Consider the following 23,294-nt stretch of genomic DNA (forward strand, 5'->3'; position numbering starts at 1 on the left):
GCATTTGAGTGACTGGTGAGGAAATGGGTGACATGGTGGCACAGTGGTTGGCACCGTTGCTTCACAGCACCAAGGATCCGGGTTCGATTCCCAGCTTCGGTCATTGTCTGTGCAGAGTCTACATGTTCTCCTCGTGTCTGCGTGTGTTTCCTCCAGATGCTCCAGTTTCCTCCCAGAGTTCCAAAGATGTGCTGGTTAGGTGCATTGGCCATGCTAAATTCTCTCTCCGTGTACGTAAATAGGCGCCGAAGTGTGGCGACTAAGGGATTTTCACAGTAACTTCATTGCAGTGTTAATGTAAGCCTACTTGTGACTAATAAGTAAACTTTAAAAGGAACTGTCACATTGATGCAGTAGTGAATATTTTTGTAAGTTTGGCAATAAGGCACCCTTTTGGGCAACGTAGAAGGAACCTGAATTGGGAATATTTGATGCTCACGCAAGGTGGAATCTGGAAGAACCATTTAATTTGCCAGTGTTGCTATTACTCTCCTTGTAACTGCCCTCAAAATAAGCAAATACATTTTTTAACAAAACTAAATCATTGAATTAGGCAACAACTTACCAAATAAATATGAATTCTCACAATTTGGATGGAATCTGACACATGGGGTGTGATTTTTGCGGCCTCACTTGTCCCGAAACCGTAAAAGCCCGTCCGAGGTCAATATACCTTTCCATTGTCTGCCCCTCGCCCACTCCGATTCCCGTGACGGTCAAATTCCAGCCATAATATTTCATCCATAGCTTATGTCAATCATAAGTGTTGGAGCTGTGGGTGCACATGTGGATATAATAACATGATTTTTAAAAATTATTTCAGGGGATGTGGACATCACTTGCTGGACAAGCATTTATTGTCCATCCCTAATTGCCCATGAGGGAGCATTTAAGAATCAATCACATTGCTATGATCGGAAGTCACTTGCAGGCCAGACCAGGTAAAGATGGCAGATTTCAGCAACAAGGACATTGGTGAACCAGATGGATATTTGACAATTGACAATGGTTTCATGGTCATTATTTAATTCCCGATTTTTATTTAAATTTCATCAGTTGTGGTGGGATTCGAACCCGGGTCCCAAGAGCATTGCCCTGGGCCTCTGGAACACTAACCCAGTGACAATATCACTATGCCACTTCCTCCCCAAATCAACTCAGGGTCATGTGCACAACTCTAACTCACTATTCATTCATTGAAACATACATAGAAAATAAGAGCAGGAGTAGGTCATTCAGTCTTTCGAGGTTGCTCTGCCATTCATTATGATCATGGCTGATCATCAAATTCAACAGCCTGATCCTCCACCCACCCCTCCTTCTCTCCCTCGCCACCCCCCCAAGCTCTTTAGTTCCAAGAGCTATATCTAATTCCTTTTTGAAATCACACAATGTTTTGGTCTCAACTACTTTCTTCGGTAGAATTCCACAGATCCACCACTCTCTGGGTGAAGAAATTTCTCCCCATCTCAATCCTAGAAGGTTTACCCCTTATCCTCAAACTATGACCCCTAGTTCTGGACTCTCCCGCCATCAGGAACATTCTTTCTGAACCTACCCTGTCTAATCATGTTAGAATTTTATACGTTTCTATGAGATCCCCTCTCAGTCTTATAAACGCCAATGAATATAATCCTAACCAATTTAGTCTCTCCTCAAATGACACTCCTGCCATCCCAGGAATCAGCCTGGTAAACCTTTGCTGCACTCCTTCTATAGCAAGAACATCCTTCCTCAGATAAGGGCACCAAAACTGCACATAATACTCCAGGTATGGCTTCACCATTGCCCTGTACAATTGCAGTAAAACATCTCTGTTCCTATACTCAAATCCTCTTGCTGTGAAGGCCAACATACCATTTGTTTTCTTTACTGCCTGCTGTACCTGTGCACTTACTTTTTCAGTGACTGATGCATGAGGACACCAAGGTCTCGCTGAGTATCCACTGCTCTCAATTTACACCCATTCAAATAATCTGCCTTCCTCTTTTGCTACTGAAGCAGATAACCTCACATTTATCCACATTAAACTGCATCTTCCATGCATATTCCCCACTCATTCAGCCTGTCCAAATCATGCTGAAGCATCTCTGAATCCTGCACGGTGGTTAGCACTGCTGCCACACAGCACCAGGGACCTAGGTTCAATTCCGGTCTCGGATCACTGTCTTGCACATTCTCCCCATGTCTGCGTGGGTTTCCTCTGGGTGCTCCAGTTTCCTCCCATCGTCGATTTGCCATGCTAAGTTGCCCCTTAGTCGGGGGGGGGGGGGGCGGGGGACTAGCAGGGTAAATTTGTGAGGTTACGGAGTTAGGGTCTGGGTAGGATCATTGTCGATGCAGGCACGATGAGCCAACTGGGCTCATTCTGTGCTGTTGGGATTCTGTGATTCTCCTCACAGATCACCCTCCCACCCAACTTTGTATCATATGCAAATTTGAAGATAATACATTTAATTCCCTCGTCCAAATCATTTATATATAAAGTGAACAGTTGGGGTCCTAGCACAGATCCATGCGGCACCCCACTAGTTACTGCCAGCCAATCGGAAAAAGACCCATTTATTCCAACTCTTTGCTTCCTGTCTGCTAACCAGTTTTCTATCCATCTCAAGACACTACCCACAATCCCATGGGCTTTAACTTTACATAGTATTCTACTATATGAGACCTTGTCGAAAGCCTTCTGAAAGTCTAAATAAACCACATCCAACAGTTCTCTCTCAAAAACTCTACGAGTTGCATCCTCAAAGAATTCCATTAGAGTTGTCAAGCATGATTTCCCTTTCATAAATCCATGTTGACTTTATCTGATTATACCACTACTTTCCAAATGCTGTGCTATGAAATCCTTGATTTTAGATTCAAGCAATTTCCCCACTACTGACATTAGGCTCAGTGGGGAAGCTGTATGGCTCTATAGCTCCCTGTTTTGTGAAGGAGGGATCGTGCCTCACTAACTTGATTGAGTTTTTCGAGGAAGTGACGAAGATAGTAGATGAAGGAAAGGCAGTGAATGTTGTATACATGGACTTCAGTAAAGCCTTTGACAAGGTACCTCATGCTAGGTACGCAAGGTGAGTCACACGGGATCAGAGGAGAGCTGGCAAGATGGATACAGAACTGGCTTGAGCATAGAAGACAGAGGGTAGCAGTAGAAGGATGCTTTTCTGAATGAAAGGCTGAAGAGCCTGTTCCTGTGCTGTACTGTTCTTTGTTCTCTCTACCTCTCTTTTTGAATAGTGAGCTTACATTAGCTACCCTCCAATCTGTAGGAACTATTCCACAGTTCAAAGAATTTTGGAAAATGACCATCAATGGGTCTACTATTTCTAGGGCCTCTTCCTTAAATACTCTGGGATAAAGATTATCAGGCCCTGTAGATTTACCCGCCTTTAATCTCATTAATTTCCCCAAAACTATTTCTCTACTAATACTGATTCCCTTCAGCTCCTCACTAAAACTTGTGTTTCTCAGAACTTCCGATACATTATTCATGTATTGCTTTGTGAAGACTGAAGCAAAGTACAATTTTAGTTCCTGGGCCATTTCATGATTCTATATCTAAGTTGTATATTCTGATCTCAGAACAGATAAATTACTTGTGGGTGATCTTTCAACTTCAAAGCTACATGCCTCAGTTTATCTGCTCCGATAGCCAATTCATAAACCTTTCGTTGGGTGACGTGACACTTTGAATGGGAGCTGTGCACCAGACCGGAGTTATACTGCAGGTGGAATTGAACAGCCCGTTGTCGGGGGTCTCACTCACACTCTGTGATTTCACTGATCCTGGGACTCAGATTGGGATGTGCCACTTCGGTGTGCGCATGTGCCATCTGAGTTTTGCCTGCCCGCGTGTGGACGGTGTCACTGCAACCCAAGTCTAGCTTCCTGTTTATTGTAGAGCGGCCGGTAATCGGCCAAGTCACTAAATAGCACATTATAGCATAAAGGTTCATCAAATTAAAGACATTTTCCATTCCTCTTGTGTTTCTATGCTCTCTGCTAAATAATTAAATTATATAATTCGCATAGACTTTGAACTAAACTTAGAATTAATAGAATTAGCCAACTGAAACTTGTGGAGTTCTCAGTGGTCCAAGAAGCTCGCTGACACGTCAGCAGTGGCTCCACAACTACACGTTGCTTCATATTGTGATGCACTTTAGGATATATACACTCAGCTTGCATTTAAACTTCTTTTAACGGATGGGTTAATCACTTAACATTTTCCATAATATGTTGCATGATAAGAGCCAGTGAGTGAGTTCGATTCAGGTTTTCTTTGGATGAACTGTAATTTATTAATCAAGCAAAACTCAGCAATTTCGTTCCTCAAGGCTCAGTGTGATGTCTCGTATATAATTTACAAATGTCACCAAAAACCAGCTCGGACCCTTCACATCACAGTGCAATGTTCTCAACTTATTTTGAAATGCTTGTTAAGTTCTGCATCGCCAGATACTTCGAAGGAGCTGCAAGCTCCTTTCGTCCAACAGTCCGCCTCGTCGCCGTTATATATCCACTGAAGATTGCGCATTAAAGGTACAAGTAAAATCAGTAGCAAAATGAATTGTCTAATATGCAGTGCCGCTGTTCAGTTTTGCTTGCCGAAGTGTTGCAGTGGTGGATTTTAAATTATGAGGCACTTTGAATTTTAAAAAACGATCATTTTTCTTGACTTTGACAACACTTCATACCTGATGTAGAGGCTTCTTTACTTCCCTAGGGTATAATATAATGCTTACACCCCAGGGACACCATTGAGCACTGAGGGTGGACTCCAACCTTTCATTATGAAAAATGCCCACTGACTTATAGGCAGATCCACGCCTCAAAGCTTGAAGAGTTACATGAGCAAACAACACAAGTTTAATACGCTTTCTCCACACTGGTCTTTGGCTTTGGATCAGTGAGTTAGCTTTCCAGTAATACATGATTTTCCAATATAATCCGATCGATCCCGCGTCTAGGTGAATGAGGCATCCTTGGTGAGGATTAGGATTGTGATCCAGCGTGGTGATGAGACTGAATCTGCTGCGATTTTTTTTATATCATTCGATATAAGGATATTCGATACATTCATGATGTCACTGGCAGGGGAGGGACTTATAAGCTTCACATTAAGAAAGGGAAATTATTTTTAAAAGACCGCAAAACAATATCACTTCTTATGTACAACAGTACAACACTGCAGTAGCTGGAAATCTGAAATAAAGACAGAAAATGCTGGAAAGTCGGGCAGCTGACCTGCTGAGTATTTCCAACATTTTCTATTTTGATATCACTTTTCACATAATCCTGTCATACTCGACAATATTTTCCTGATCATTATCCTTCTCCCCAGTAAATTCTTGCCGTGGCTGGGCAGTCTCTCCACGTTTCCTTCATATGTATGCTTCAACAGAGCTCTACAGAATAATAGAATATTATACTTTTAATCTTGGAGATGCCTCATAATAATTTGCCGCTGATTTGCTTGCCTGCATATTCATTTCAAATAAGACCTAGTAATACATACTGGCTTGGAAACTTAGTTTGCTCCAGATACTGTCAGATTACACGTTGGCAGTGAAATGGTTAGTTTTGAGTTAAGAATGTGTTTGAAAACTTGTCGCCCACTTGGTTGGCGAGTGGGCAAAAAACAATGAAAACTGAGAGCAGTTAAACAGAGAAAGAACTTAAGAAGAAAGGATAAACATGTTTCACTTGTTATTTTAAACTGCAGGAAGACATAGAAGAGGGCGACGCTGCGCCGATTCATTTGAGTTCCAGTATGGATTATCAGGTGACTTTACAGGAAATATGTCGGGAAATGTATGTGGATGGGCAGAGCTAGTGAATAATACGGTGCAACCCGCTGAGACAAAAGGACGAGAGCAAGGAAACTAGATGCAAGTTGTTTTATTTTCAAGTGCACATATGTGTTATGAAGGTAAAGGTAAGGGGGATGGGGGGGGGCGGGGTCTTAAAGACCCCATCAATGGACAAAAATGGAGAGGTCAGCTGTCTTGCGAACTTTAAAAGATAAAGCGAGGGTACCCAGAAGTGAGAGCAAAAGAAGGGTCATTGAAAAAAAACAGACGCGATGAGGAAATGATTTTAAACGTGCAGGGATGAAGGACTATTAATAAACACGCTTTGCGTGATTTTTCAACTGAAGAAATAGAAGAAGATAACCAATCGGATCTCATTGCAGACTGAAGCGGGCACACGTCATTTAGATAATGCAAACAATGTTACAAAGACGCAGCAAGTCTGGCAGCATCTGTGGAGAGAGAATCAGAGTTTGTTGTAGAGTCATATGACTCTACTCCAAACGTTAACTCTGTATCCAGCGTTTTCTATTCTTTATTTCAGATTTTCAGCATCCGCAATATTTTGCTTTTATTTGGATGATATGTTTCATTATTGGCTACCAGGCGGTTGTATGAACGATACATAGCTTGCAAAACATTGTATTACTTCAATAAGTAGAAAGGTGTACACTGCGGGGCCAGGAAACATATGGACATAAAATATCACCCCCATGATGATTTTCAAAGAGTGCTCCGGAAAATTCCCCTATTCTCAAACTCGGCTTCACTATTGGAAAGAGTATTGTAGGCTTCTCTTGCAATTGAGATTGATGAACTTGGAATTTGATTTCGGAGATTATTATTTAAATAGCCTAAGCAGCCAAAATTAAGGACATGCGCACATAACATGGTCCCGGAGAAAGCGCACTCACATTAGGCATACTTAGGAAGGACGCGGCCCACCTTACAAGAATGAGTTAGGCTAACAATATATATGACCTTCATAATTATTAAGATTAGATTTTCTGTCATCACCTCTTGAACTATGCAAATCACCATTTTCACTGTAGCACTTTGAATGCATAGAATTACTCAGCTATCTTGACAAGCATGAACATATAAATGCATACTAACTTTTTACAAGCATGCATTCAATTATGTATAGAAATACAGATAATACTGGCAAAACTCAACATAAATGGCAGCATTTACGGATGGAGAAACAGTTAATGTTTCTAGTTCAATATGACTTCTTCAGAACTGTTTCTCCCTCCACAGATGCTGCCAGACCTGTTGAGTTTTGCCAGCATTTCCTGTTTTTATTTCAGATATCTAGCATCTGCAGTATTTGATTTTATTCTATATAAATGCACAGAAATATGTATGTATGTATTAATACGGATGAAGTTTAACGTTGGGAGTTATCTCATTAGGATCTGAGAAAAATAAATTTGAAGATTCTCCAAATAAACTTTATTAGTCACAAGTATGGCTTACGTTACTGCATTATGAGACTAGAAGCTGTTGATGCTTAGTGGATTTATGTCCCTGTTCACCATTAATCATTAAAAGCTATTTCACAAGTGCAAAGTTCATCAAGGGACTAATAAAATATTGTTCTTTATCTCAAGGGGATTGGAATTCATTAGAATGGCAGGACAAGGTCGCCAGCGCAGAGGTCCTGGAGTGTACCAATTCGATCAGCATACACTGATTGCTAAGTCAATAATATCTGCAATGGCTCAGCGATGTTCATCAGATTGATGAAAGCAGTATAAGAACATAAGAAGAGTAGGCCATCTAGCCTCTCGAGCCTGCCCCGCCATTCAATAAGATCATGGCTGATCTGATAGTGGTTTAGTTCCACTTACCCGCCCGCTCCCCATAACCCTTAATTCCCTTATTGATCAGAAATCTATCTACCTGTGACTTAAACATATTTAACGAGGTAGCCTCCACTGCTTCAATGGGCAGAGAATTCCAGAGATTCACTACCCTCTGAGAGAAGAAGTTTCTCCTCAACTCTGTCCCAAACTGACTCCCTCTTATTTTGAGGCTGTGTCCTCTAGTTCTTGTTTCCTTTCTAAGTGGAAAGAATCTCTCTGCCTCTACCCTGTCTAGCCCCTTCATTATCTTATATGTCTCTATAAGATCTCCACTCAGCCTTCTAAACTCCAACGAGTACAGGCCCAATCTACTCAATCTCTCCTCATAAGCTAACCCCTTATCTCTGGTATCAACCTGGTGAACCTTCTCTGTACTCCCTCCAAGGCCAATACATCCTTCCGCAAATAAGGGGACCAAAATTGCACACAGTACTCCAGTTGCAGCCTCACCAGTACCTTGTACAATTGCAGCAAGACCTCCCTGCTTTTATACTCCATCCCCTTTGCGATAAAGGCCAACATTCCATTTGCCTTCTTGATCACCTGCTGCACCTGCAAACTGAGTTTTTGTGATTCATGCATAAGGACCCCCAGGTCCCTCTGTACAGTAGCATGTTGTAATTTTTCACCATTTAAATAATAGTCCATTTTACTATTATTCCTTCCAAAGTGGATAACCTCACACTTGTCAACGTTATACTCCATCTGCCAGATCCTCGCCCACTCACTTAGCCTATCCAAATCTCTCTGCAGACTTTCCGCATCCTCCACGCAATTCGCTTTCCCACGCATCTTCGTATCATCGCAAACTTTATTACCCTACACTCGGTCCCCTCCTCCAGATTGTCTATGTATATGGTAAACAGTTGAGGCCCCAGCACCGATCCCTGCGGCACACCACTAGTCACCAACTGCCAACCAGAAAAGCACCCATTTATTCCAACTCTCTGCTTCCTGTTAGATAGCCAATCCTCAATCCTACAGTAGATCCAAGTACAGTAGATCCAAGGTCCTTCTGTACAATGAATTGATCACTGGGTCATGATCTTCTGGGTGTCCATATCGCCACCATATGGATACCTGTAAGCGAGAATAAAAGACATTAACACTGAAAGGAAGAGCCCATTACTGACAGCCATGACCTCTTTAGGCTGACCATTTGGAATGGCATTGGAAGAGCCAAGCAGAAATGGAAAGCTCAGCTGCCCGAGAGAAAAAAAGATGGCCAACAAATTGTGCACCTTCTCAGCCCACTGTCTTCCTGTGCAGCAAATGCGGTAAAGACTGGCATGTGCCAGAGTGGGGCTCCTGAGCCTTGCCAAGTCAACCTTAATACAGTATTGATCACCACAGCACAAACCATTGTCTTACAAAGTGGATGACTGCCACCAATAAGAATTCAAAAGTGAGGAAAATAAGCCTTCTGTTGTACAGACCTTTGAGCAGACCTTGCTTGATGTTCACTCCTGGACACTGAAACTGTGGACAAGGCACACTGTAAATTCATTGCTTTAAAAAGTTATATTCTGAGGACTATTTGCATAAACTTGGTTTGTGGTCTTTGGGTTTAAAAAGATAGCTGGATGGGGGAGGGAACATCTAACTGAGATCCTCAAATTGATATAGGGAGCTGAAATTGGTAACTATAGAAAAGCTGTTTCTTCTCATTGGAGAATTCTGTCAATTTTAACATTAGAGCTTAACACATTTAGGGCTGAAATCAGGAAGCTTTTCTCACACAAAGTGCATTGGAATTCTGAAATTTTCTCCTACAAAAGGTTGTGGATGTTAGATCAATTGAAATTTTCATGACACATCATTAAAATTTTGCTCGATCATTTCATGAAGGTATCCAAAATAAAGATGAGTAGATAGAATTTGAGACACAGACCATTCATATAGTTCTAATTGAATGTTGAAACCGGTGGGAGAAGCTGAATGGCCTATCCTGTTTCTATGTTTCCCATACAATATTTGCTGTTCCTTCTTTAGAACTGATGAAAGGTCATTGACCTAAAATGTTAGTTTTGCTTTTCTCTCCACAGATGCTGCCTGGTCTGTTACTTCTGGTGTTTCCTGTTTTTATTTCATCTCTGCTTTAGAAGGAAGAAGTGGTGAATTCAGTAACCTTTTACTGAAAATTAATTAAATACATTGGTGTCTCTGTTGGGATATTAATTTGATTAATAAATATACATATAGGAAAGAGGAATACATCTCATTGCACGTAAATCAAGAGGACAGTAATTTGAACTATATATCTGGTGGGAAGCGAGGTCCAAGAAGCTACTTACTGTGTAGTTACTAGTTAAATGAACTATTCTTGCCTTTCCACTCCTCTCCCTCATTTGTATACTGATGTTCCTGTTCTTTGCAGATATTCTCTTCTACACATGAAAGGAATATTTAATAAAATGCTTTCCTCCTCTTGTCTTAATCATATAGTCATTGAGATATCTACCTCTTTCCCATACACATGGTGGCTGCCTCATAGCGCCAAGGACCCAGGTTCGATTCCCGACTTGGGTTACTGTCTGGGTGGAGTCTGCACATTCTCCCTGTGTCTGCATGGGTTTCCTCAGGTGCTCTGGTTTCCTCTCACAGTCCAAAGATGTGCTGGTTAGGTGAATTGGCCATGCTAAATTCTCCCTCAGTGTACCTGAACAGGCTCCAGAGTATGGCGACTAGGGGATTTTCACAGTAACTTCATGCAGTGTTAATGTAAGCCTTCTTGTGACACTGTTTAGAGGATAGTTAATTAGAAGCATGCACAGAAAGGGAACAGTTATTAAGTTTTTCCTGTAGTCGTTCATTTCCACCCCTGCCCTACACATACTGTGAGTGGCTAAAACAAAAAAGTTTTCAGCACCTTATAGATGCAGTGAGTAATGAATGAAAATGCATTCTTGGAGAGAGAATAGAGCCAACAGGCTGTGACTAAGAGTCATCCAGACTTGAAACATTGGCTCAATTCTCTCTCCACAGATGCTGCCAGACCTGCTGAGATTTTCCAGCATTTTCTGTTTTTCAGCATCGGCAGTATTTTGCTTTTTATAAAAAAATACATTCTTGTCCATTTCCCACACACGACTGGGGTCAATATTGTGCATCACTTTTTTCTCTCTTTCTCTTCTCGATTGAGCAAAAAGCGACAGTGAAGCGCAGCAACAAGCGTCGCCTCTGCTGCAGACAAAGCAACTTTCGCCTGGTCCATGTCTCTGCTCTCACCTCACTCCGCTGGAGGGAGCGGCGGCGCGTGCGCACTGCGCACTGAGGGCTGGGCTCCGGCGCACGAGCCGCATTTAGGGGGCGCGCGCTGGCCGGGCTGGCTCAGAGTGAGAGCTCCACAGTGCAAGGCGAGTGGGGAGGGAGCAGGCAAAGCGAGCAAGCATGGCAGACACTCACAACCTTTACCTGCAAGGGATTGAAGAGTCCACCACGCAGTTTCTGGAAATTTGGCACCACTACGACAATGCTGGTAACTACTTTCATTTTGCAATAAACTAATAACTCCACAGAGTATTGTTTGTCATTGCCAAGTGAATACTTTTTTTAAGTAAACGTCTGCATGCTGTTTGTATTCAACAAACTGTTTGATCAATGAGATGCTTGAAAATAACCAGCTTGATTTTATTCGCTTGTTATCAAAGCATTTCTGAAGTGGGAAATGTCAATTTTATCTGAGAAATGAAATCTAACTGTCTCAAGTGGCACATCTAATTACTTTAATCCGGCTGCGTGGATTTAAAGCTGATTCAACTTTCTTATAAGTGAAAGTGTAATTTATTATTTTAGGTCGTGGTTATATTGAAGGAAACGAACTGCAAAATTTCATTCGGGAACTTCAGCAAGCTCGAAAAGGCACTGGCTTAGTAAGTGTTAAACAACTGGAGGGCAGCACACTTAGTAGAATAGACACATCTTGCAACCCAAATGATTGAGATGTAAATGTACATGTGATGAAAGGCTGGTCACACTGAAACAATAGTTTTATGGCAGCCGCTTTGTTTGTAAACACAATTTGTTTGTATTTTGCTTCGTTCCAAAGATCGTGGTCGTTAGCAGAAAACCACCAAAGCTTCAGGAATTTCACCGCAATACGATGATGAAATTATTTTTGACATTTACTTTTGAAGTGGGAACAGTTTTCCTGCCTACTCCCCCCGCCCCCCCCCCTCCCCCGCAACGTTTTCACTGATGTGGAGCCTTAAACAAAACCTCAGCGTAAGTATCCCGCACTGAACACATCTTGCATTCTGGATTACACTTTTAAAACTATTGTAACTAAAGCTGCAAAAAGCAGCGAGATCCACTTTTTGGTGACGAATGTCACTGACAAACCCTTTCTCCCTGGCTCCACCTTGGGTGATGATTAGACATGGTTAGCACTGCTGAAATCCACAACGCAGACAACGTGAGTCAATGGTGTTCAATTTAACACCATTGCTAACAGTTACAGAGCAAAGATTTTATTCACGGGGTATGTTTCTGGGGCAGCAATTGAAGAAAATAAAAACACTGAGAACAATTAAACAAAACAGTGACATTTTAACGCACATTTAGAGTGTTGACATGTGCGTTAACAGTTAAATAAACATATAAATCCGAATTCCCGTTAACAAAACCCAGATGTGTGACACCATCACAGGCGGCAAAAAAATGGATACTTTGGTACCCACTGTTACCTTGACTACAGACTCCCTGTAAAAGCGGCAGTAAGAAGAGGAACTCAGTCATTAATACCGACAATGCCTGACAGCAAGTCTCAATCTCTGTAATTATGTGCCATTGTTTAGTACTTCCAAACTAATTAGTCACTAATTTTGAATAGCATCTTTCCATTCGGCACGCATCTCCCAGTGAGCGAGCAGCGCTTGCGTTATCTTTAATTTTGATTTGATTTTCCTCCAGAGGGATTCTCAACGCAGAAAATTCTTCTGCCGGGTTAGGGTATGAGCGCGTACCTGGGGCGCAACAGCCCAGCGCCAGAATGGACAAGTTAGTCACAAAATCGCACCTTTAGATCCGATAAACGGAATGCAAGCCCTCCCCCCAGGGCAAATGTGATATAATTTAATGGCAACATTAACTTGATGGAGCTCTCTATTCAAAAACTGTTGCGTGTACGGTTTATATTCGTGTATTATCCCCCTCGCCCCAATCCAAGCGCTTTCAAAGCGCTTTGGGACATCCTGGGGAAGCGAACGGCGCTCTCCCTCTCTCTCTCATATATATATATATATATATATAGGCAAACCACTGATTTCTTTAATCACAATAATTAAAAAGTTAACTGGTTGGAATGATTTCTGTTGTGGATTGTACAATCGAAGGCGCCGGATATTCTTTGGACAGTTATTAAGAGACGTGTTTAATTGGTATTTTTCGAATCGTTCCACTCTCTATCGGTGCTGCTATCTAACTGCATGTTGATTCAAAATGTTGATTTATCCACTCCCCACATATTATTCAAGGATGTACTTTTCCTTTACATTAGGGGATATCGGGAGCGGGCGGGTAACTGGGGTTGAAGATCAGTCACGATTGTATTGAATGGCGGAGCAGGCTCGATGGGTCTCCTCCTGCTCCTATTTCTTGTGTTCTACACTGACTAAACAGTATTTTGCAGGACTGCGCACTGTTAGTATCATTGGTAACATGACTAACATGATCAATCCGTAGGAATTATCCGACGGGATGAAAGCCTTGGTGGAGAAGTATGATCAGAGTGCTGATGGAAAGATAGAGCTGGCCGATGTAAGAATTTTCAATTTGTTTTAACTTGACCGCATTCATGCTGAATAAATTCATGTGGGAGAAAGCTGGACCTCGTTGTTACTTTAAGAAGCAAATTGTTGCTTATGGCTCTTGTTCACTCACTTAATAACAGCAGGACAATATTGATATCCCTGTGGAAAATATAAATTCTTTGTGATAAAAGATTATAAATCTTTAGATATATCAATGAAATCCAACGTCAATTTTTATAGAACTGCTTACATTTAAAATGGGCATTGTGCCAAATTGCATAATCTATCCCTGAACCTCAATCTTAAATAAACTTTGAAAATTATCACTGCGGGAATTTATCATTATCATTCCTAGACTTTGGCAATCTTGACTGAATGTTTAATGCACATTAACTAACATGCATGACAAGTTTATTATACAAGGACATGGTAGCCCCAAGAGTTGGCTTTTACTTATCGTTTTCTTTATGTTAAAACAGTGGTTGTCTAATCAGCAGAGGCAGTTGAACAGAAATGAAGTATTGCAAACAAAGAGTGAGGAACAATCTGAGACTCTTCACCTTGGGACACTGTCTAGTGGTTGGATATAGAAAATTATTGGCAGACGTCTAATGGCAGATCGCTTGTCCATTTTTGAAGACAGGGAATAGCAGATTGTCATGGGAGGAATAAAGAGGATAAAAAGAAACTGGCAGAAATAATAATGGAAGAAAGAAAATTATTATTTGCTCACATAGCATCTGGTGGAAAATTGATACTTGGAATTGCATGTAAACTGATTAATATCATAATTGTAATACATTTTCAAAATCCCAATTTGGCAGTAAAAGATGCATAATCAAAAGCCCAACCAGAAATGTTCAAAATAATAAGAATGGTTGAAAGAAGCTATTTTATTCTGTAACCGTTTTCAGTGAAATGATAGACTGTCATAGAAAGTAAATTTGTTGATATTATTCACATCAGTTTAATCAATTTCTTGACTCTAAATGGAATATGTTAAACACCATCTACCTGGATCAATGTTTACACCTTGGAAGTATATGAAGGTCTCCTGTTTCCATGGGCTACTGTTCTCAATGAAAATTAGTTTAGACTGTCAAAATCAAATACCATTGGACTTGGATCTATATCATGAGCATCTATATGCATTCTGCAATAACTGGCACAAATTTAACAATTTGCAGTTAGATCCCAAAAGATGGCCAAAGGAAATAATGTCATGTCAGACTGGTGCAATAAGGGATGTACTTGTGAGGTTTGTCGATCAGGTATGTTGTCAGGACAACACAGAGCTCCACAGCGCACACAGATCCTAACTGAGTAGCTAAATTCTTTGGCATAAATCTTGGTTTTAGATATATATTTTCAAAATATTACATTGGCTATTTAGTGGACTCGGAAGTTGATCCATGCAATAATAAAGCCAGAGGTGTCTGATTTTTAAACGGGCACATGCCTTTCAGTCAAATTACTTAACTGTACATTGACAAACACAGATGTGTAAATTCTTGTGCGACGATTTTATCAAAATATGAATAAAATTGGCTAATTTTTCAGAGTATAATGTGGAGGGGCTGAAAGCTATATTAGAATGATCAGTTATCATTCAGTAAAGGAAAGAAGGTGGCACAAGAGACGGGACCATGTTTTAGAATTTTATAACGTATGATTTAAGTTGTACAGTTTAATATTTTTATTACTAATTTTAATTGAAGGAATTAATTGGACAACCAAGAGTTAACCTAATATTCCATTTTTCTAGCTTGCTCAGATTCTACCTACAGAAGAAAACTTCTTCTTATTCTTTCGACAACAATTAAAGTCAAGCACAGAGTTCATGGAGGTATAATTGCCCTTTCCAGTGATTTAAATAGTTTTTGGTCATAGCAGTGACTCTTCATACAACATTCATGTCCCAGCTGAGGGAAAGATCAAGATTGCATATGCTTTCTAAAATGTCCATAACATTGTCATATTACAATTTTATTAAATGTTACATACGTTACTCAAATATTTTAATATGCCTACTGAAATGTCACTCCTTTTGCATGTATTGGAATGCACTTTGAAACTCAATTGGAATGATATAGTAAATGAAAAGATTACCAGGTACAAAAATACATAACATTTTAAAATTCTGATTATATGATACACACCTATGTGAGCATCAGTACCTTCTATAGAGGTTATTGAGACATAAGTGGATACGTTAGTCTTAGACTGCCTGTTTTTGTCATAAATTAAGCAATTTGTCCTTGTAAATGAGTTTGTTGCGCACATTGAAATTGGTTCGTACGATGTTGTGGGCATCACAGAGACGTGGCTACAAGGGCATCAGGACTGGGATCTAAATATCCAAGGATATGTATCCTATCGACAGGACAGGCAGATGGGCAAAGGGGGCGGGGTTACACAGTTAATAAGGAATGAAGTTAAATCGATAGCAAGAAATTATATAGAATCAGAAAGCATAGGATCTCTGGGTAGAGTTGAGACATTGCAACGGTAAAAAGACCCTGATGGGAGTTGTGTACAGGCCCCCCTAGCAGTAGTCGGGATGTGGGGCAGAAAATAAATCAGGAGATAGAAAAGGCATATAAAAAAAGGCAATATTACAATAATCATGGGGGACTTCAATATGCAGATTGACTGGGAAAATTAGGTAGGTAGTGGATCCCAAAAAAAGGAATTAGTGGAATGTCTAAGAGATGGTTTTTTGGAGCAGCTTGTGACAGAGCTTACTAGGGAACAGGCAATTCTGGATTTGGTGATGTGTAATGAGGCAGATTTGATTAGGGAACTTAAGGTGAAGAAATCCTTAGGGAGCAGTGACCACAATATGATAGAATTTACCCTGCAGTTTGAGAGGGAGAAGCTGGAATCAGATGTAACGGTATTACAATTAAATAAAGGTAACTACAAAGACATGAAGGAGGAGCTGGCCAGAGCTGATTGGAAAGGGAGCCTAGCAGGGAAGACTGTGGAACAGCAATGGCAGGAGTTTTTGGAGGTTATTCAGGAGGCACAACAGAAATTCATCCCAAGGAGGAGGAAACATGCTCAGGGGAGGACGAGGCATCTATGGCTGACGAGGGAAGTCAAGGACAGCATAAAAGCAAAAGAAAAAGCATAAAAAGTGGCGAGGATTGGGAAGCCTTTAAAAGCGAGCAGAGGATAACTAAAAAAGATATAAGGGGGAGAAGATGAAATATGAGTGTAAACTAGCTGGTAATATAAAAGAAGATAGAAAGAATTTCTTTCATTATATAAAAGGGAAGAGAGAGACAAAAATAGACATTGGAGCACTGGAAAATGGGGCTGGAGAAGTAATAATTAGAAACAAAGAAATGGCAGAGGAACTGAATAGTTACTTTGCATCAGTCTTCACGGTGGAAGACACCAGTGGGATGCCAGAGCTCCAGGAGAATCAGGGGCACAGGTGAGTGCAGTGGCCATCACTAAGGAGAAGGTCCTGGGGAAACTGAAACGTCTGAAGGTGGATAAATCACCTGGACTGGATGGACTACACCCTAGGATTCTAAAAGAGATAGCTGAGGAAATTGTGGAGGCATTGGTGGCGATCTTTCAGGAATCACAGGAGGCAAGGAGGATCCCAGAGGACTGGAAAGTAGCTAATGTAGCATTGCTGTTTAAGAAGGGAGGGAGGCAGCAGACGGAAAATTATAGACCGGTTAGCCTGACTTCGGTCATTGGCAAGATTTTAGAGTCCATTATTAAAGATGAGATCTGAGTACTTGGAAGTGCATGATAAAGTAGGACTGAGTCAGCACGGCTTCATCAAGGGGAGGTCATGTCTGACAAATCTGTTGGAGTTCTTTGAGGAGGTAACAAGGAGAACCAGTGGACGTGATTTATTTAGATTTCCAGAAGGCCTTTGACAAGGTGCCGCATAGGAGACTGTTAAATAAGTTAAGAGCTCATGGTGTTAATGGTAAGATCCTGGCATGGATAGAGGATTGGCTGACTGGCAGAAGGCAGAGAGTGGGGATAAAGGGGTCATTTTCAGGATGACAGCCGGTGTGCCTCAGAGGTCAGTGCTGGGACCACAATTTTTCACAATATACATGAACAATTTGGAAGAAGGAACAGAAGGCACCGTTGCTAAGTTTGCAGATGATACAAAGATATGTAGAGGGACAGGTAGTATTGAGGAAGCAGGGGGGCTGCAGAAGGACTTGGACAGGTTAGGAGAGTGGGCAGAGAAGTGGCAGATGGAATACAATGTGGAAAAGGGTGAGGTTATGCACTTTGGAAGGAGGAATGGAGGCATAGACTATTTTCTAAATGGGGAAATGCTTAGGAAATCAGAAGCACAAAAGGACTTGGGAGTTCTTGTTCAAGATTGTCTTGAGGTTAATGTGCAGGTTCAGTCAGCAGTTAGCAAGGCAAATGCAATGTTAGCATTCATGTCGAGAGGGCTAGAATACAAGAGCAGGGATGTACTTCTGAGGCTGTATAAGGCTTGTATATAGAGTACTGTGAGCAGTTTTGGGCCCCATATCTAAGGAAGGATTTGCTGGCCTTGGAAAGGATCCAGAGGAGATTCACAAGAATGATCCCTGGAATGAAGAGATTGTCGTAGGAGGAACGGTTGAGGACTCTGGGTCTGTACTCATTGGAGTTTAGAAGGATGAGGTGGGATCTTATTGAAATTTACAGGATACTGCGAGGCCTGGGTAGAGTGGACGTGGAGAGGATGTTTCCGCTAGTACGAAAAACTAGAACCAGAGGGCACAACCTCAGGCTAAATGGACGATCCTTTAAAACAGAGATGAGGAGGAATTTCTTCAGCTAGAGAGTGGTGAATCTGTGGAACTCTTTGCCGCAGAAGGCTGTGGAGGCCAGGTCATTGAGTGTCTTTAAGACAGACCAGGGGTTATGAGAAAAAGACAGGAGGATGGGGATGAGAAAACTATCAGCCATGATGAATGGCGGAGCAGACTCGATGGGCCGAGTGGCCTAATTCTGCTCCTATGTCTTATGGTATTCTGCACTTAATGTACAAAAATCTTATTTCCCAGATGTATGCATATAGAAAATAGGAGTAGAGAAATTATTTATTCAAATATGTTATTCTTAAGTGGTTTGGATATCTTGTTGATATCACCACTCAACAGAAATAAAAATGTACCCTAAGTGTCAGCACGTAGCGGTAGTTGCAATGATCTTATGCTCCATGAAGGATATGCATGAACAACACATTATGATAAAAACATTGGGTGATTTAATTGAGGCAGAAATGGAAAGGAATTTCAAGGTGGCATCAGCAACACAAGACCATGGACAGGATTTGCATAATATGCGGCAACATACATTGTTACTAAAGAAAATGCAATGCTTTATTTTAAGGTTTAAATTAAACTTGATCCCCCATGTTACAGGCAACACTGCAATCTGGAGCAGTGAAAATGGAAGATTTTCTTGCAGTGTTGGGAGTAGGAACAGCTTAGACAATGTGAGATTCTTCTCAGACATTTGTAAGATACGTATTGCCTTAATGTTGCAAAAGTTAAAACTACATTTTAAGATTTAGCAGGAAGTTGCCAGACTAAGATTGCATGGTCTCCTTGAACTTGTCCTGGAAGCCAGTTCTAGAAAACAGTGCCAACAGTTTGGATGTAGGTTGTGCACTTACTGGGTTGGTTGTAAGGTTTAAGAGCAGGTGGATGAAACAGAAATGTGATTTTAAACATACAGATAAAAAAAATATCCAAAAATATCGAGCAAAAATGCAAAAGCAATTTGGCAAATTTCTAGACAAATAGTTAAAAAAATTTTTAGAATACATATTAAAATCCAACATACAAAGGCAAAAGTTGCCACACACACCAACAAAACATAAAGTAGTTCTTGATGACATGAGAGTTGAAACAGATTTTGTCATTTCGAGCAACAATCCGACTACAAAACATGCCCAGAGTTTTGAGTTATTATGTGGGTAAATCATAATTAACTGAAACGAACTATGTATCTAAAGGATTTTCTTTTTCAGACATGGCGAAGGTATGATGAAGATCATAGTGGCTTCATAGAAGCAGATGAGCTGAAGGTAAAGACTTATTGAACATACAATGTTATATATGTTAATACTCCAAGAGCTTGAAACCAGTCGTGACTTCCTAGTTGAAGTTACACTCATCTCTGCAGTGAATGAGTTGCACAGAAAATATGCAGAATGCATGGTGTGATTAACGGTGTATATGGCTAGTTTAATGGGCTGCTGAATACTACAACCACACGTGATGGAGTTGCTCATATGAATGCTATTGAATCCTGTGCTGATCCTGGTTACAGAAACAGCTTTTGCTGGTGTAGACAAAATGTTCTTTCTGACTAAATAGTTTATGGATTGAAATTTTGTTATGTACTTTTTCAGGCATGCATTCCAACTGGGAGGGCTGAGGCCAGTTTCAGGCCTCATTTCAATAATTGGGATGAGTTGCCAGCAGTTATCACTCATTTCCAGAATTTCAATTTTGTATTTTCTACCTTGCTTTCAATTAAGACCTGGGGCGGGAGTACAGAGGTGGGAGAAAGGGGCAATGGGAGGGGGTCAAGTACAGGCCAGTAACAGGTCAGTAGTGCTATGACTGAGGCCATTGTTTTCGGTCCCCTGTCTAAACATCATTCTCTAGCTGCTGACTTCATCCTTCTCCCTGGCAGAAGTTCTGAGGCTAAACCAGATTGTTTGCAACTTTCATGGAGAGGATGTCCTGTAGGGATCAAGGACAGAGTGCATTTGGCTTGAGCTAAACAGTAGAGACACCATTACACCACATGGAATATTCATCATTTAGTGTGAAAAATATCGAAGAACAAAATTGGGAAAATACAGTGGTGGAAAAATTATAGTTTTTAAAAATTCTTTTACACTCTGGGCTATTAATAGTTCAAGGCACATAAGAGGAACAGTTTCTAAAATATGTCCAGAAGAATGTTTTGCATCAGTATGTTTCCTGTCCAGCTAGGAAGGAGGCATTGCTGGAACTAGTTCTGGAGAATGACGTGGGTAAAGTGGATCAAGTATCATTGGGTAAACCTTTATGGACAGTGGTCGTTCTATCATAAGGTTTGCTATGGAAAGGACAAAGAGCAATCAAGAGTAAAACAATTAATTGGGGAAGGGTCCATGTCAATGGGGGTCATTATTGATTTTTTAAAAATTCTTTCTTGACATGTGGGCATCAGTGGCAAGTCCATCACTTGTTGCCCATCTCTAATTGCTCTTGAAGGTGGGTGTGAGCTGTCTTCTTGAACCACTGCAGGGCTTCTGCTGTAGGTGCGACCACAGTGCTGTTAGGAAGGGAGTTCCAAGATTTTGATCCAGCAACAGTGAAAGAATTATGATATGGCCAGGATCCGCTGCCGGATATTTGGTAGTCCGGCCAAAAGTCCATTGACTTTCGGCGGAAGCGAACATTCCAAGTGGGGATGGAACATCCAGCTAATATTGCCAAGCGAGGACAATGTGTGGCTGGAGGGTGTGTCCATGTGTCTGCTGCCCTTATTCTTCCAGGTGGCAGAGATCACAGGTTTGGGAGGTGCTCTCGAAGAAGCCTCCAGTTGCTGCAATGCATCTTGTATATAATACACACTGCTTCCACTGTTCCAATGGTGATGGAGGGAGTGAATCTTTGAGTTGGTGAATGGGGTGCCAATCAAGTGGGCTGCTTTGTCTTAAATGGTGTCAAACATCTTGAATGCAGTTGGAGCCACACTCATCCAGCCAAGTGGAGAATATTCTGTCATACTCCTGATTTGTGTCTTGTAGATGGTGGACAGGTTTTGAGGAGTCAGGAGGTGAGTTATTTATCACAAAATTCCCAGCCTTTGAACTGTTCTCGTAACAGTATTTAACCAGCTGTTCTAGATTTGATTCTGGTCAATGATAACCCCCAGGATCTGGCCTAGGAAAATTGCTGGAGTAATTGTATAATGGGCTGCCTTTGTAGAGAAGGTGGCTAATGCGGAGTCTAGGTACATTCCCACAAAGGGGAAAGGCAGAGCAAACAAAGCCAGAATTCCCTGGACAAAAAAATAGAGTAAGATGAAGCAGAAAAAGGGTTTATAGGAAATGTCAGGTTGATAATAAAAGAGAGAACCAAGCTGAATAAGAAAGTTCAGAGGAGATGAAAAAAACAATAACAGCAGCAAAGCATAGTATAAGAAGAGACTGGCAGCCAATAAAAACAGGAACCAAAAGTCTTCTACAGGCATATATAGTAAACTGTTGGTAAAATGAGGAATAAGGATGATTAGGGACTAAAAGGGGATTTTGCAAAAGGAAGATGAATGCTACCCAAGTCAAAGTGAAGGAGGAGATAGATGAGACACAGGATGGGTCAAAAATTGTTAAAGAGGCATTGTTAAAGAAAGACTGGTTGCATTTAAAGTTGGAGAGTCAGCAGGACCTGTTCTGATGCATCTGAGAATGCTGAAGGAAGGGTGGGAATTCGAATGCTCCTTCAATGCAGAGGTGTTAGAGGACTAGAAAAATGCAAATGCTACACTCAAAGCAGAGTGTAAAGATAAAGCCAGCAACAACAGGCTTGTTAGTTTAAACTCGCTAGTGTGAAATCTTTCAAAAACAAAAAATCCGGGACAAAATTAACAGTCACTTGGACAAATCTGGATTAATTAGGGAAAACCAGCACAGATTTTAAGGGCAAATTTTTAATTAATGAGTTTTGTAATCGGAGAATAGAAATGAGTGGAGAATAATGCTGTACATCTATCTCCAAAAGGAATTTGATAAAGTGCCACATAACAGGTTTGTCAGCAAAGTTGAAGCTCAAGGAATAAAAGGAAGAATGGCAGCATGAATACAATGTTGGCTGAGTGGCAAGAAGCAGAGAATGGTGGTGAATGGTTGTTTTTTGGACTGAAGGAAGGTATATAGCAAAATCAGACCAAGCTAGAATCCCAGGCTAGCCACACTGATTCCCACCGACAATTGCAAGGTTTGCAAGGCATGACAGGCTACAAGATGAAAGCATGTAGAATCGCCGGCATCCCTCCCCAATGAGCTCAACGCATTCTATGCCAGTTTTGAGCAAGAGCATGACCTCCACCCCGGAAGCCTTGGCCGAACCCATATCCAAGGTCACCACCACAGACGTCAGATCAGCCTTCTCGAAAGTCAACATGTGGTAAGCTACTGGCCCAGATGGGGTACCTGGACGAGAACTCAGATCCTGTGCAGACCAGCTGGTGGGGATATTCACAGACATCTTTAACCTCTCTTTAAACCAATCTGAGGTCCCTATCTGCTTCAAGACGATGACCATCATCCCTGTACCAAAGAAAAGCCTGGCAGCATGTCTTAATGGCTGTTGTCTGGTGGCTCTGACATCCATCACTATGAAATGCTTCGAAAGGTTAGTCATGGCACGAATCAATTCTAGCCTCTCGGACAACTTGGATCTACTACAGTTTGCCTACTGCTGCAACAGTTCCACAGCAGATGCCATTTCCCTGGCCCTGCACTCAACCCTAGATAACAGACCTATGTCAGACTCCTATTTATTGACTACAGCTCAGCCTTCAACACCATTATTCCTACAAAACTCATCTCCAAACTCTGTGAGCTGGGGCTCGGCTCCTCCCTCTGTGTCTGGATCTAGACTTCCTAACCCACAGACCTCAGTCAGTAAGGATAGACAGCAACATCTTCTCCACGATCATCCTCAGCACTGGTGCCCCACAAGGCTGTGTCCTCAGCCCCTTGCTATACTCCTTATACACCTATGACTGTGTGGCCAAATTCCTCCAACTCAATTTTCAAGTTTGCTGATGACACCTAGTGGGTTGGATCTCAAACAATGACGAGACGG

The 23,294-nt window shown here is 41.3% G+C and overlaps 2 protein-coding genes across 4 annotated transcripts in view; one reads left to right on the forward strand and one right to left on the reverse strand.

Annotated features, from left to right (window-relative positions):
* Positions 1-4,364: 4,364 nt before the first annotated feature.
* The window catches only part of LOC144495692 (uncharacterized), a 41,575-nt gene continuing 22,645 nt past the window's right edge, over positions 4,365-23,294 (reverse strand). For 2 of the 3 annotated variants that reach the window (XR_013498311.1, XM_078216014.1), the window contains exons 3-4: positions 9,124-9,166; positions 8,522-8,767 (exon numbers count right to left, since the gene is read on the reverse strand). Coding sequence is in view for 2 of the 3 variants with exons in the window: in XM_078216014.1 (XP_078072140.1) it covers positions 8,719-8,767; positions 9,124-9,166 (92 nt within the window). In the remaining variant the exon portion in view is untranslated. Of the gene's footprint in view, positions 5,097-8,521; positions 8,768-9,123; positions 9,167-23,294 lie in introns of those variants that run through there. The other variant, XM_078216013.1, reaches the window with a different exon arrangement.
* Positions 11,020-23,294, forward strand: part of calb1 (calbindin 1) — a 61,600-nt gene continuing 49,325 nt past the window's right edge. The window contains exons 1-5 of the mRNA XM_078216011.1: positions 11,020-11,165; positions 11,483-11,559; positions 13,370-13,444; positions 15,203-15,283; positions 19,454-19,510. Of these exons, the coding sequence (XP_078072137.1) occupies positions 11,078-11,165; positions 11,483-11,559; positions 13,370-13,444; positions 15,203-15,283; positions 19,454-19,510 (378 nt within the window). The 5' untranslated portion in view covers positions 11,020-11,077. The remainder of the gene's footprint in view (positions 11,166-11,482; positions 11,560-13,369; positions 13,445-15,202; positions 15,284-19,453; positions 19,511-23,294) is intronic.

This window comes from Mustelus asterias, chromosome 7 (genome assembly GCF_964213995.1).
Source record: "Mustelus asterias chromosome 7, sMusAst1.hap1.1, whole genome shotgun sequence".
Taxonomy (NCBI): domain Eukaryota; kingdom Metazoa; phylum Chordata; class Chondrichthyes; order Carcharhiniformes; family Triakidae; genus Mustelus; species Mustelus asterias.